This window comes from Pochonia chlamydosporia, chromosome 7, assembly GCF_001653235.2.
Source record: "Pochonia chlamydosporia 170 chromosome 7, whole genome shotgun sequence".
NCBI lineage: Eukaryota > Fungi > Ascomycota > Sordariomycetes > Hypocreales > Clavicipitaceae > Pochonia > Pochonia chlamydosporia.
In genome coordinates, this window is record NC_035796.1 from 876,353 (window position 1) to 889,157 (window position 12,805).

Consider the following 12,805-nt stretch of genomic DNA (forward strand, 5'->3'; position numbering starts at 1 on the left):
CAGTGATCATACTATTACAATTAACTCGCACATCGCTGTGTTGTATTCTTCGTCAACTCGATCAGACATTACGCATTTCCACGTCTCCCAGCATGCATTACACACCGCGCATCAGCCGCTGCAACAGTAAATCTCCAAACAAGTGCAACCCTGCAGCTCAAGCATACAATCAGGATTCCGCCCACCCCAAAATGCCATTCCCTGTGACAGCAGCTTGCGCCGCCAGCCTCGACATCATCCAAAACCCTGCTGCTCGCCCTATGCCCGGCGTTCTTTCAAGTGTTGAAAGGGAAATTGGCTCTATTTCTTGCCCTTCTTTCGGCCTGGAACCACCTTGAAGCCGGCAGCTTGAATGTTTCCAGCATCATTGTCCTTTGGCTGGGTGCTCCCACTTCGCTTTGCGACTTCGCTCCAGCCACCCCCAGCTGAAGGTGACTTAGCAGCCTCCCCAGGAGACTGTTTCTCAACGACGCCTTTCTCAGCTAGCTTTTTACGTCGGACATACTCCGTGCCAAAGCGGTTGCCGTCCATTGTAGTAGAGGATCCATATACCGCCTCCGCAATGAGGCTAGCGTCGAGCGGAAGCATATTTAAACCGGATTGGAACGCGGTTACTGCAGTATGGAGTTAATTACGATTGATGTTGATGGCGATCAAGGATTGCATTATATTGCAAGAAGGGAAAAAGACTTACCATCAGTTGTGAGGCCACCTCGGGAAAGCTCTCGCAACGTCCACTTGTTGAATTCTTCCATCGCCAGGTTTGCTGTTTCAGTTTTACCGATGGAGCTACCCACGGCCGACGTTGGCTTACTGATGCTTTTGGCAGGGGATACAGCCTGAGCTTTGACATTGCTGGAACTCAAGGATCGTGGCATTTGTGCAACAGCTGGCCCGGTTGGTGCTTTAACCTTGCCCCCGGCGCCAACAGTTGCCCAGCCAGCTGCAGATGGACTGGCGGCCGGGGGCGTTGCTGTGGAGGGCATAAGAGTAGGTTTGCCTGCGAGATTGGCATAGCTCTTGGAAATATTGGCTGGAGCACCAGATTGAACAGCTACATCCTTTGCCTTTTGTTTGCGAACTTCCTCCTCACGTTGAATTTCTGCCAATGTTTTCTTACTGCTGGCAGAGCTAGATGTTGTCGGCCCGGAAGACGGTCCCTTGGTCGTTCCAGGCTTGGTCCACGGGCTGGAGGCGGAAACAGGTGAGCCATGGCCCCAGGTGCTAGAGGCCGGAAGTCCGGCAGCAGCGGCGACAGCAGCCTGCTTCTCCTTTTCTCGCATCACGGCAGCCTCCTGTTCCATGGCAGCCTTGCGGAGTGCGGCCGCAGCCTCTTCAGCCTTGGCAGCCTTGCGAGCCTCCGCCTCTTGAATCTCTTTCAGACTTGGCCCTTTTGCCCCCTCCTGGCCGGGATCCTTCGCCCACGGGGCCAAGGGCGGCGGCTGAGAAGCATCGGGTGTGCCGCTTTGGGATCGGCTATATTGCTCAGGTAGGTTGGATCGTGCCCTTTGAGCGGTTGGTGCGGGTAGAGGAGTGGTAGATGAAGGAGGAGGGAAGGGCATTGGCATATCGGTCTCAATAGGCTGCATCCCGGCAGCAGCAGCAGCCTGGGCTTTCTGGACTTGCTGCGTGAGAGACAGGGTTCCGTCCTCGGACATTTTCTTTTTGCCTTTCCCTCCTCTGGCAGGACGCTGGGTGGAGGAACTGTCCTGGAGAGCGTCGACCACAGATTCAGCTTCTTTCGCACTTATCATGTCGGCCAGCTGGTCCGCGTCATGCTGAGCACGAAGCTCCTCAAATTCTTTCAACCTGCCACGAAAACCTTCTTGGTCCTCTGGGAGATGCTCGGTGTCCGGAAGACCTGCCCGAAAACCCAGGTCTGCGGCTTGCTGTTGCTCTTCCGTTGCTTCGTCACGCATAGTGGCAAGGATATCACGCTCAGCAGCAGACAGGCCAACCAATTCGTCTGCTCTAAACGGGTCTCCGTTTCCCGCACCACCTCTGCTGGCAGTCTGACCCCCGGTTTGAGTATCCGGGAAGGAACCATGCTGCGGGGCGGCGGCGCCGATGGGTTGTTGAGGAGGGCCGCCGATAGGCGACGTCATGCTACCGAAGCTTGGCTGGCTCTGCAGACTGTGGGCGCTGGAATGATGTTGGAGACCCGGGCCTGGCATTGGAAACTTTGGCATCGACTGTTGGCGCATTAAAAACTCCCGTTGCTGAGCCATCATATACTGCTCCTCCTGTTTCCTACGCTCGAGGTTGTTCTGCTCCTCTGCAGTCAGGGTTCTTCCAAAGCTAGGGAAGACTCCGCTTAGCGGTGGAATAACACCACCAGCGCCACCTGTTGTAGGATTGAATGGTCCGCCTTGGGGTGCAGGCCCGTGTGGAATACCGATTTGAGGCACTAGGAAGGGTTCTCGCGAGTTGCCAATCCGGCGTATGAGTTGTCCCAGGGGCTCGAAGTCAGAGTCTTCAATCTTCTTCACCCGAAGGTCTGGAGTGAAGAAATTTGCCTTGTACCAATCGTTCATTTCCAACCCCGTGAAAGGCCCTTGCATATGCCCCTGAGGATCAAGATACACCCATCGCATCCTGTCCGGCATGACCATTTGCCTTACCTGGCTTCCAGCAGGATCCGTGGTGGCCTGGCCACCGCCGAAGGGAAGACCTCCGGTGACTGGTGTGAACGACTGTGGTGCTCCAGCGCCCACTTGTTGAGCATTGTCAGACGCGCTGAAGCCGGTTTGGGATCGGCCGGTATCACTTGACGGGAACAGTTCCTCAAAGACACCGCGATTAGGTCGCATGGGACTTCCAGTATCGCGTGCCGGCCCTTGCAAATTGCCTCGGCCAATTGCTCCTAACGGATGGCCCTGTATTGTGTCGCTCATACCGTGTTCCTGGTCATGGCCTTGCATCTGAGCCTGCATCGCCGCTGGGAAGAGAGAACCCAGTTTGCTGCCACGGCCGATGCTGCCAGCACCAATGCCAGCACCGGGTGCACCGAATACGTTGCCCAAGTTGGATAGACCAGGAGACTGAAGGTCCCCGACCGGACTGAAGAGAGCGCTACCAAAGGCATTGCCAAAGTTTGGACGGTCTCTGTCTGGGGTGCCAGAGGACGGCCCGGCTGGAGCTGGCCAGCCAGACAAATTTCCTAGTGGATAACCCTTGGCGCCCACACTTGATGTCTGACTCCGGTCGCTGCCCTCAAAATTAGGCGCACCAAAACCACGAGATATAGAACCGAAATTGGCTGGCGCTTCATGATGTCCTGGTCCAAGAGGCTGCTCACCACTGCCTGCCTCTGTTTCATCGTGTTCGTGCCGCTCCCCAGGCGGGCTGCGATACGGGTTAGTCTCCGACGGACTTGCTTGTCCTTCATGCCCAGACGGCGCCCCAAGGTTGAGGCCAGACATTCCAAAGTCACTTGTCGAGCCTTTCACAGGAGTGCCCAGAACACCGACGCGGCTGGCATGGGTGTGTCCAGCGCTGCCCGTATCTTGCGCTCCACCAAGCACAGCGCTTCCAGATAATTCGTCGTCACCAAATGGGTCAGTGTCAGTCCGAGGGCGAGAGCGCCAGGACTGCTGCGTAGGAGGGTTTTGGGAGTCGCCGGGCTTAGTAGCACTACTATCTGTAGAATCCTTCGGAATCAAGTGAGCCAGACGACTACCACTTCCGCCAGGCGCAGCGCCACCAACTCTTTTGTCTCCGACTGCAGATGAGGGCATTGCAAAGTTGCCGAAACCGCCACCTCCCGGGGTTGCAGGATTCGACGAAGGCCACATGGATGTCATTCCCGCACTGCCGGCAGTATTCGAGCGAATCAGATTCCCAAACGGAAGCTTGCTCGAGGTTTCTCGTGCAGTTACCTCTGCGTCACCGTCATCAGGCTCAGACTCTCGCAAATCGTTGCTTCGTCGTTGCGTCCAAGGTGAGGAATCCTCTCGGGAATACCGTCCGGCTGCCGTGGGGGAGGCGAGTGCACCACTAAATGGGTTCGATTCGATGGTTTCTCGTCGTCGCGTGCCCGGTCGAGTAGCGGAAGAGGGTGAGATGACTCCAAACGCGTTGCCAGAACCTTGGGAAACTGAAGCCTTTCGGCCGTTGACATTTCCCTGGTGTCCTTCTTTGTTTTGTGTTGGTGGTTTCAAGGGTGAGTTTATCTCAGTAGAAAAAGCCTACAACAAGGAGCACAGCGTCAGTCGGCTTGGGAAACGTCGCTGACAGGATTATATGGCTCGAGTCTGGAAACATACCTCCTTTTCCTCGATGGAAAGGTCTCGCAAGCCCATGGGGGCCGTATCTCCATTTTGATCCCAGCATGCTCCAGGCTCTTGTGGAACATGGTTATCGTTGGTCTTTCCCCAACCCCTCACGTTACCACCATTAACGTGTGTAGGGTCCCAGCCTGATATGAAAAGCCGGGATGCGTCATCAACGGCTGTTCCTGGTTGAAACATGGCCAGTAGGTCATCCCTGGTGTATTGCGCGGAGCTAGTCTTGAAATTTGAGGGAAGCACGGGGGCTGTGTCAACTGGGAGTGGTTGCTGAACAGCGTGGTCGGCAGAAGGAGTTGATTGTGAAGCTTGGCCGATGGGGGTAGTTGACGATCGTCGGAGAGTGAGGGTGCCATTCGCGGATCGACCGTCTCTACGTGACCTAGCCAGAAGGGTTAGTGAAAGTTGGCCAAAATTTGACTGCGCTTGAAGCTTGAAGTTGACTGCGAATGGTGGTGAGATGGAAGCTGGGCATCATCAGATGGTTGGTTGTCATGATGACCACACGTGCCCATGGACGACTGGTCGCGCGTAGTGCTTCAAAATGTGTAAAAAAATTATCCGAAACTGGGCCATTGCCGCCTGACGACTGTCCTCAAAAGGACCCGGGATGAAGGGACACGGTATTAAGACTGCAAGCCGGGAAAAGTGCACGAGGTGGTGGTCAAAGGCGCGATGACAAGGGAATATCAAAACTCACCAGTCGCCTCCAGCAGGTCCCCTCCCATCTCCTCTGGCACCCCTCGCATCCCGATTCGCATTCTGACCAGCTGCAGCCGAGGCAAAGCTGGAAGGGAGATTGGACGTCATATTGGTCTTCTCCCACGGGTTGTGTTGTGTCGAAATATTGCGATTCACGAATGGCTGCTTTCGTCCGGGTTTGTGGGTGGACGGAAGGGCGAAAAAGGGCTAAAAGCGTGGGTAGGCGAGAATGTGTGTAATACTGATAGTACAAGTTGAGGTATATGCAAAAGATGCCTTTCGGAGCAATTAAGCAATGCAAGAGTACGCGCAGAGAGCTGATAAAGTCGTGTATGGTATACAAAGCGTGAGGTGGAAGTTGGTGGAAAGCTAGATCGAGCTGTGAGGCTAGTAGGTGGGAAAAACCTGAGGTTTGGCGAAAAGGCAAAATTGTAGGACGAAGTCATGGTCGAAGCGCAGCCACACTTGCCCACCCAGTCTGGTCCAGTCTCGTCTGGTCGGGTCCGTTGCGCCTGGTTGACGCAGGGCAAGCTGGCTGGGCTGCCACTGGGGCTGGACTGGGACGTGACTGGACCAGACACTGGACTGAACTGGGCCCGAGAAGACAGACTGTCGGGTCGGTCGGTGGGCACCGCCAGACACACTGACGGCGGCACTCTGGCCGACTAATTACTGTGAGTGGCTGGGCAGCTTCGAGGCGCGATGAGCTAGACCGGAACAAGCACCGCCCGAACTTTAACCGTCACCGCTTTGTGAGGGCTCAATCCTAACGTGGAGTCATTCTGATTGTCTGAATGCAGACTGCATCAAGTTGACGCCAGACTCAGATTCGCGTGCTCAAGTGCTCCATAGCAGAATAGCTAAACCACCATCTATCTAGGTGGGTACTCCGTACTTGCTCGAGGTTTGCTATTATGATCTAGCCACCCGTACACCGCGTCTGGTTATTACGTGTCGTCAGTGCTTTCTTGCATGTGCATGTGAGCAATGACCAACGGATGTCTCCCAAGAGCACCATGTGCATGTATTGATATCAAGTTCTGGTCTCTCCAACATCGTCACTTGTCAGCGATTCCATACACTCCTTAGGGTCCACAGCCTTCTATTAATTTCCGCCCTGTAAGATTTACAGAATCTCCGAAATATCCAGGTATCAAAATATCACGCGTGGCCACATATGACGACATTGAATCCAACGATGTAAGTTTGCAGTCTATTGTTTTAGTTATAGACGGCGCCACAGCCTAACAGCACGTGGACGCCATGTTTGGTGTCATTTCTAGATATACATTACGTATCTGGTCTTTGCGGCTTCTCGTTATAATTTGAGGTTAGGTTCGAGTCCCAACAACGCGCTTGGTTTCTTCTTTGTAGTCTAGTTGCCTTCTAGTTGGATAGGCTTCTGATTGGTCTACAGAACTCCGCGTCTATTCTGGGATTTAGAGTTCTAAGGGGATAACCGTGAATGGGACCAAGTTGGACAAACAAACCAAGCCGAAATACGCGTTGCCTGACTAGAAGCTTGCCATTGCTGCAGTGGCATCCCCCACTCTAGCTTTTTCTTCTGCGTGTACACGCGTAGTACGGTTTCTTGTGACGACCTGTTCTCACTCCGTAGTACGAGCGGTCATCTAGCAAGGTAGACTAACAGGTCGCTGCACCTTTCATACTGGTGCATTTGTAGAGGTCACCCCAAAGGGTAGTCTTCACCAAGACTACAGGCCGTACCTTTCAGCCTTCAATTCAATGAGTTCGTGTTGATGCCTTTATGGTGACCAGGGTTGTGACGGTAGAGTCACAAGTGTGCCCAGAGACCGGAGACATGCTAGGACAAAGAATGGCTGATCCTGTCTGCGCCTGCCGCTATTTCTTCAATAAAAGCAACAGTAAATGCGCATGAAGAGTGTTTACAACAAAGCCTGATACAACCAAGGCCTGAAGTAAGGGTGCTGTGGGAAGCATCGACTGCATAAGCTGGGAGCGCTCCGTCAAGAAGGATTCTTATGTTGTTCCTGACTTTCGGCTCCAATATATTTAAAGCGTAGCACAGGCGCCGATTTCAAAGATTGGGAAGGAAGTGTTGTTTGAATTTCCGATTGGCTCGATCGGCAGAGCGAAGCATAAGTTGATCTCCAAGAATCTCAAAAACAAAGGGTTTCGAGTCGGCTGCCAGTTGGGTTGTTTCTGGTTTGACTTCCACGCGAAAAGTTGTTCCCTCTTTGGGAACAATTTTCAGTCCCTTCTTCTCAGTAATTATTTCCATGACGAATTTGCGATCGCGGACAATAATGCCTTTGATGCCGACTCGTCCTGTACATCGGCTTCTGACAACCTCTGTAAATGCACCATGTAGTTCGGCACTGGCTAGTTTGGCGGCTGCTTCAGGGCCACCACGGAAGATGTCGTTTCCCAAAATTTCTCTCGCATATCCCTGCCACAATTCGCAGAGGGGCTTGTAGATGCTATACTTCTGACCGTCTTTGGGAATGTCGTAGAGCCCTAGCCTCCGCCGGTCTCGGGACGAAAGAGGCTTTGGACGAATCTTGGCCCTTGATTTCTTTTGATCACGAGCTTTTCTTCGTGCCGCTCTAGCATTGGCAGCGGCTGGCGGGGGTGACGATGGCCGAAGGTGTAGTGTGCGGTGTTGGATCTTCTCGTTATAGATGCGGTTGACGCTGTCTGGGGAATGTGCTCTGGCCAGCAGGTTTTGGGTGGCCTGCTGGGGAGTTGGTGTCGCCATAGTGTTGACCCGTGGTAATTCTTACAGGATCATGCACCTTTCGGGTGGCCTCGGAATTTCGAATCTGTGAGATTGGAGATAGGGTGACGCCATGCGGAGGAGGTTGAGGTTGATTTGAAGGAAAAGAAAAGCAGCTATCAATCTAAATCCACTTGACATCGGTTGGCTGTGGCAGCTCGGAAGATTGAAGACCAGTTGCATGTGCCCCACAGCGGTCGGCCACAGGCGGCTCGGCCACTACTGCCAACCATGAGCCGCCTGTGTTCGGAGCTCAGGGCGTGGCCCAAGCTCCCAGTGCCAGCACCACCAATGGCTTCACATGTCCCTCTCTCCCTCGGCTGTGGTCTGGTGGTGATCAAATCAAATGGCAACTGGAAACTTGGTCAGTCGTTCTCCCCCCCCCACAATATTACCCCGGCCGCCCGCTCTTGAGATCCTTAGCTCCTCAACTCCATTCAATGCTGTCGCCATATATCAGCTTTTCCATTGAGGATGCCGCGCTGGTTGAGCTTGATTTTGACGGTATAGCTATTGTGCGATAGTGCCTACTTGAGCTCCTCACTTTGGCTACCGTCACATACGACAACATTGATTGACTCCCAGCCTTGCATCCTCAACTGCTACTGACAACATGCCACCCTACGATGAGTCTCCTGAGGCTGGCAGCAACTCGGCGCCCGACCTGCAAATTCTCGGAGATGAAATCACTTTGCAACCCAGTGGCTACGTCGAACCGGAAGGTGGCCACGAGGGCAAGGAAGAGGCATTGATGAACCAATTCGCTTCGTTCCGAGCCGAACCTTTACAGTACGGCATTGTACATCCTCAGTCCACGCCTGCGAATTGTCCCGAAAGCTAACTTTTCTATCTTATAGATTTCTCCGAGAAGTGTCGCTATACGTTTCCGGTCAAGGTTGGCGAGCATATGATAATGTCATAGGTCAGCCAGTCTTTTACTCTGGCTTTTCCGAAAATATGAAGTCCATGGTCTTGTCAGCCCCATTGCTTCAGCAACGCATAACCAAGCTCGCCGAGGACAGAGTTGCCGTTGAGATCAAAGAGGGGCTCTTAAACAAACAAGACAAAGATTTCGGGGTCAAGTGTGCTCAGAGGCGAAATGTTCTCGAGGGTGCACTGCAGGAAGTCGCCGATAAGATGACGGATGACATGATTTGCAAAATGGAGAGCAAGACGTTCATTCGTGGAGCATACTATATGGTCACCCAGCTTCTGACCAGAGCATATCACCAAGGGATACATGTGTCTAGCGAAGAAGTGCTGCGCCTTCGAAAGGTCGCTGACATTGCCGCCAAGAAGAAGCAGAGCATCATCTTCTTACCCAGCCACCGATCCCACGTCGACTACGTGTCGTTGCAGCTTATTTGCTATCGCCTCGGTCTTACGTTGCCTATTGTTGTTGCAGGAGATAATCTCAATTTTCCACTTGTTGGCAGCTTCCTACAACATGCTGGTGCCATGTGGATTCGACGTTCGTTTGGCGATGATGCTTTGTACACGACACTAGTGCAGAGCTACATCGACACTCTGCTACAAGAGGGATACAACTTTGAATGCTTCATTGAAGGCGGCCGTTCTCGTACCGGAAAGCTGCTGCCGCCAAAGTTTGGCATTCTCAGCTTCATTCTTGACAGTATTCTCTCCGGCCGGGTGAACGACGCCATTGTGTGTCCGGTCAGCACCCAGTATGACAAAGTCATCGAAACCGAAGGTTACGTTACCGAATTACTGGGAGTGCCGAAGAAGAAGGAGAATTTGGCGGATTTCCTCTCTGGTGGCTCGTCCGTTTTGTCACTGAAGCTTGGCAGAGTTGATGTCAGGTTCCACGAGCCATGGAGTCTACGGCAATTTGTCGATGAGCAACTTACGCGTCTTCCCACTATCCCGCCTGGACTAGATACCGACCACCGCAACCCCGATGTGCGTGCAGCAAGAGAAAAGATTTTGAGGACCATGGGTTACAAAGTGCTCGGTGACATTAACGCCGTGTCCGTGGTTATGCCGACAGCTCTGATCGGTACTGTTCTCCTCACTCTGCGCGGTCGTGGAGTCGGCTTGCAAGAACTGATTCGCCGCGTCGAATGGCTGACTGCCCGAATCCGTGCCAAGGGAGGCCGCGTTGCTCACTTCGGTAATGCACCCACCTCTGAAATCATCAATCGTGGACTGGACGTACTGGGCAAGGACCTCGTTGGCGTTTTAGATGGCTTGGCGGAACCAACTTTCTACGCGGTCGACCGATTCCAATTATCGTTCTACCGGAACATGACCATTCATTTGTTCATTTATGAGGCGCTTGTTAGTGCGGCGTTGTATATGCATGTGAAGCGCGGAGGTGGGCCGTCTATGCAGGATATATCATACGGAGAATTGAAGGACCAAGTGTTCTTCCTGTCTTCCCTTTTCCGCGGAGAGTTTATCTTCGGGTCAGCTGGTCTTGTGACCAATCTGGATAACACTCTGCGCGGCCTCGAGGCAGATCATATAGTTCGCCTCGACCGCGACGAGAATGGCCATGTTACCACAATCGGACTTTCGGCGGAGGAGCGCAAGGCGGGCCGCGAGAACTATGACTTCTATTGCTTCTTGATTTGGCCTTTTATAGAAGCCAGCTGGTTGGCGGCCGTCTCTCTTATGGGCTTATCTCCCCCGCCAGGGAGCAACGGAGATATCTGGGTAGAGCAAAACAAAGCACAGAACAACGCACAACTTGTAAGTAATTTATTTCCTGGACCCTTGATGAGATTGAAACTTCCATTATACTGACTGGGCGTTAGTTGGGCAAAACCCTTTACCACCAAGGAGATTTATCCTACTTTGAAGCCGTCAACAAGGAGACGCTCAAAAATTCGTACACCCGCTTTGAGCAAGACCAGATTGTACACGTCGTGAAATCTAAGGACCCTAAGATTCCGCCAAGAATCCAACTCGACCCGGAATGGCAGCCTTCTCGAGACCCTGAAACTGGTGCCCTCATTGCGGCCGGCAAGCTGTGGGATTTCACCGAAAAGATTGCTAGTTCACGTCGCGAAGGCAAGAACCGACGTGATGGGGCCACGGTTAGTGTTCGTGTCCTACGATTGACGGACGAGCTCGGAGCAAAGCTGTTTGCCGAGGCTGTTGAAGGAGAGAAGGAGGGCAAGAACAAGGTGCCGAGTCGACTCAGCGCCGAGGACCAAGAGACGCACAAGAAGGACGTGCGACGGAGAAAGAAGAAGCTGAACCAGAGGGCACATTTGTAAAACAAAAAGGGAATAATTGTGAATGTTGCATATTTGTACAATCAGAAAACATCTATATACCCACGAATATTAACGCTTTTTCAGACGCCATGATATAAGTCCTGAAGCGTTCCACCTGAATACGTCAGCATCCTAACGGTAAATATATTTACATGGTTGTAACATGGTCTTTGTCCTCTGCCATGTGTCGAACTCGTATTGATTACTAGCCCTTGAACAGAACGGTAAATTTGCTAGTGCCATAGATATGATGTTGTCTCAAGTTGACTTGGGCGGTAGAATAATATTGTCAATCAGCCGGACAGCAGGACCGCCAGAATGACCCAGGTCCTCACCGTTTTGCGGCTCCTCTACTGGCAGCATTCGCACAGCACCGCTCAACACAGCCCCCTTTGCTACATCAATAGTATCTACCTCCTGCAGTGAATCAGGATCGGCAAGAGAAATGTAATCAATCTCAAACAGAACTCTTTCACTTGGCTTCATGTCCCTTTGCGCCCTGAGCATCATGTCGCAAACATCCTGGGCGGCTCCAAGGACCGATGCCCGGTCTGTTCGTCCAGCGCGGTACGCATTCTCAGCAGCTCTCAGAGCAGTGTTGAGAACAATGGCCACCTCACGACGCCTAGTTCCAAGGTAGACATTCCTTGAGGCCATGGCCAGACCGTCCGCCTCGCGTTCGGTCGGACAAATGACCACCTCCGTAGGGACCATGAGATCCTTCACCATGCGCCGAATAACGACCGTCTGCTGGACGTCTTTCTGGCCGAAATACACCTTTTCGGGCTGAACGATGTTGAAAAGCTTCATGCAAACAGTTGCGACGCCACGGAAAAAGGTTGGTCGGCTGGCGCCCTCAAGAACCTCGGCCACGGGTGTTATTGTAACAAAACTCCCCTTGCTGTCAATGGCCTGTCCAGGAAACCCAGAGGGATATATCTCCGGCGTAGTAGGCGCAAATACCGCCGATATCCTCCCCAGATTGCCTCCGTCATCCGCCAATTCGCGATCGAGCTTTGCCAGCGCAGCGATATCCGTCTCCCAAGTGACAGGATAAGACGACAGGTCCTCCTTGACACCAAATTGCGCAGGATTGACATAGATGCTCACTACAACATGATGGTTCTCCCTGGCAGCGGCCCGGATCAAAGCCAGATGACCTTCATGTAAGGCGCCCATTGTCGGCACGAGGCCCACGCTGCGATAGTTGATCATTTGCGGCTTCCTCCATTTCCGGACATCGTCGACCGCGCGGAACACGCGAATTGGTGATTGCGGCACAGTTTCAGCGGCGGTCCGCAACGACCGTGTGAAGAAAAAGGGTGACGTTGTATACCGAGGGCAAAGTGCGGCACGTGCCCCCGTGCTTGATGCGACTAAACGCTGCATTGTGGATGCGGAAGCAGGTAAAAATGAGAATTTTCGTGACAAAAGGGGAATGGAGGGGAGTCAGAAGGGAGAATTGAATTTAATCGCCATTTTTGGGGCCTCAATGGCCCTGAAAAGGAGGCTGTTCGTGATGGTTTCTGCTGCGGAGATTTGAGGACGCCGGAGATTTTGACGGGGATTGCGACGGGAAGTGAAGTGAGGTGAGATGAAGGGGATGAGTCAGCAAATGTTGGATGAAGCAGTATACGGAGATGAGCGAGACAGTTTGGTGATGATGAGCGATGAAAAAAAAAAAATTGATGAAATTTATGAGGATACTGCAAGAGCGAGGTTATTTTAAATACATTCAAAATCTCAGTAAGTACAGTACTGTAATTAAAGAACATGATGAATCAATTGCGAAAAGTTTTCGCAGCGAATATGATTGT

At 52.7% G+C, this 12,805-nt stretch overlaps 4 protein-coding genes across 4 annotated transcripts; 1 reads left to right on the top strand and 3 right to left on the bottom strand.

The window, feature by feature from the left end:
* Positions 1–300: 300 nt before the first annotated feature.
* VFPPC_07151 (GYF domain-containing protein) lies at positions 301–5,096 on the bottom strand (the record flags this gene model as incomplete). The annotated part of the gene is made up of 4 exons (XM_018286060.1): positions 301–614; positions 695–4,187; positions 4,266–4,668; positions 4,987–5,096. 4 exons carry the CDS (start codon positions 5,094–5,096, stop codon positions 301–303), a joined length of 4,320 nt encoding a protein of 1,439 aa, XP_018139898.1.
* Positions 5,097–7,047: 1,951 nt separating this feature from the next.
* VFPPC_07152 (ribonuclease P/MRP, subunit p29) lies at positions 7,048–7,728 on the bottom strand (the record flags this gene model as incomplete). The annotated part of the gene is made up of 1 exon (XM_018286061.1): positions 7,048–7,728. The coding sequence occupies one exon, from the start codon at positions 7,726–7,728 to the stop codon at positions 7,048–7,050; it is 681 nt and encodes a 226-aa protein (XP_018139897.1).
* Positions 7,729–8,359: 631 nt separating this feature from the next.
* On the top strand, positions 8,360–10,988 carry VFPPC_07153 (acyltransferase; the record flags this gene model as incomplete). Its single annotated transcript, XM_018286062.1, has 3 exons — positions 8,360–8,535; positions 8,604–10,458; positions 10,524–10,988. The coding sequence occupies 3 exons, from the start codon at positions 8,360–8,362 to the stop codon at positions 10,986–10,988; spliced, it is 2,496 nt and encodes an 831-aa protein (XP_018139896.1).
* A 258-nt stretch (positions 10,989–11,246) lies between these two features.
* Positions 11,247–12,377, bottom strand: VFPPC_07154 (pantoate-beta-alanine ligase-like protein; the record flags this gene model as incomplete). The annotated part of the gene is made up of 1 exon (XM_018286063.1): positions 11,247–12,377. One exon carries the CDS (start codon positions 12,375–12,377, stop codon positions 11,247–11,249), a length of 1,131 nt encoding a protein of 376 aa, XP_018139895.1.
* Between the last annotated feature and the right edge of the window lie 428 nt (positions 12,378–12,805).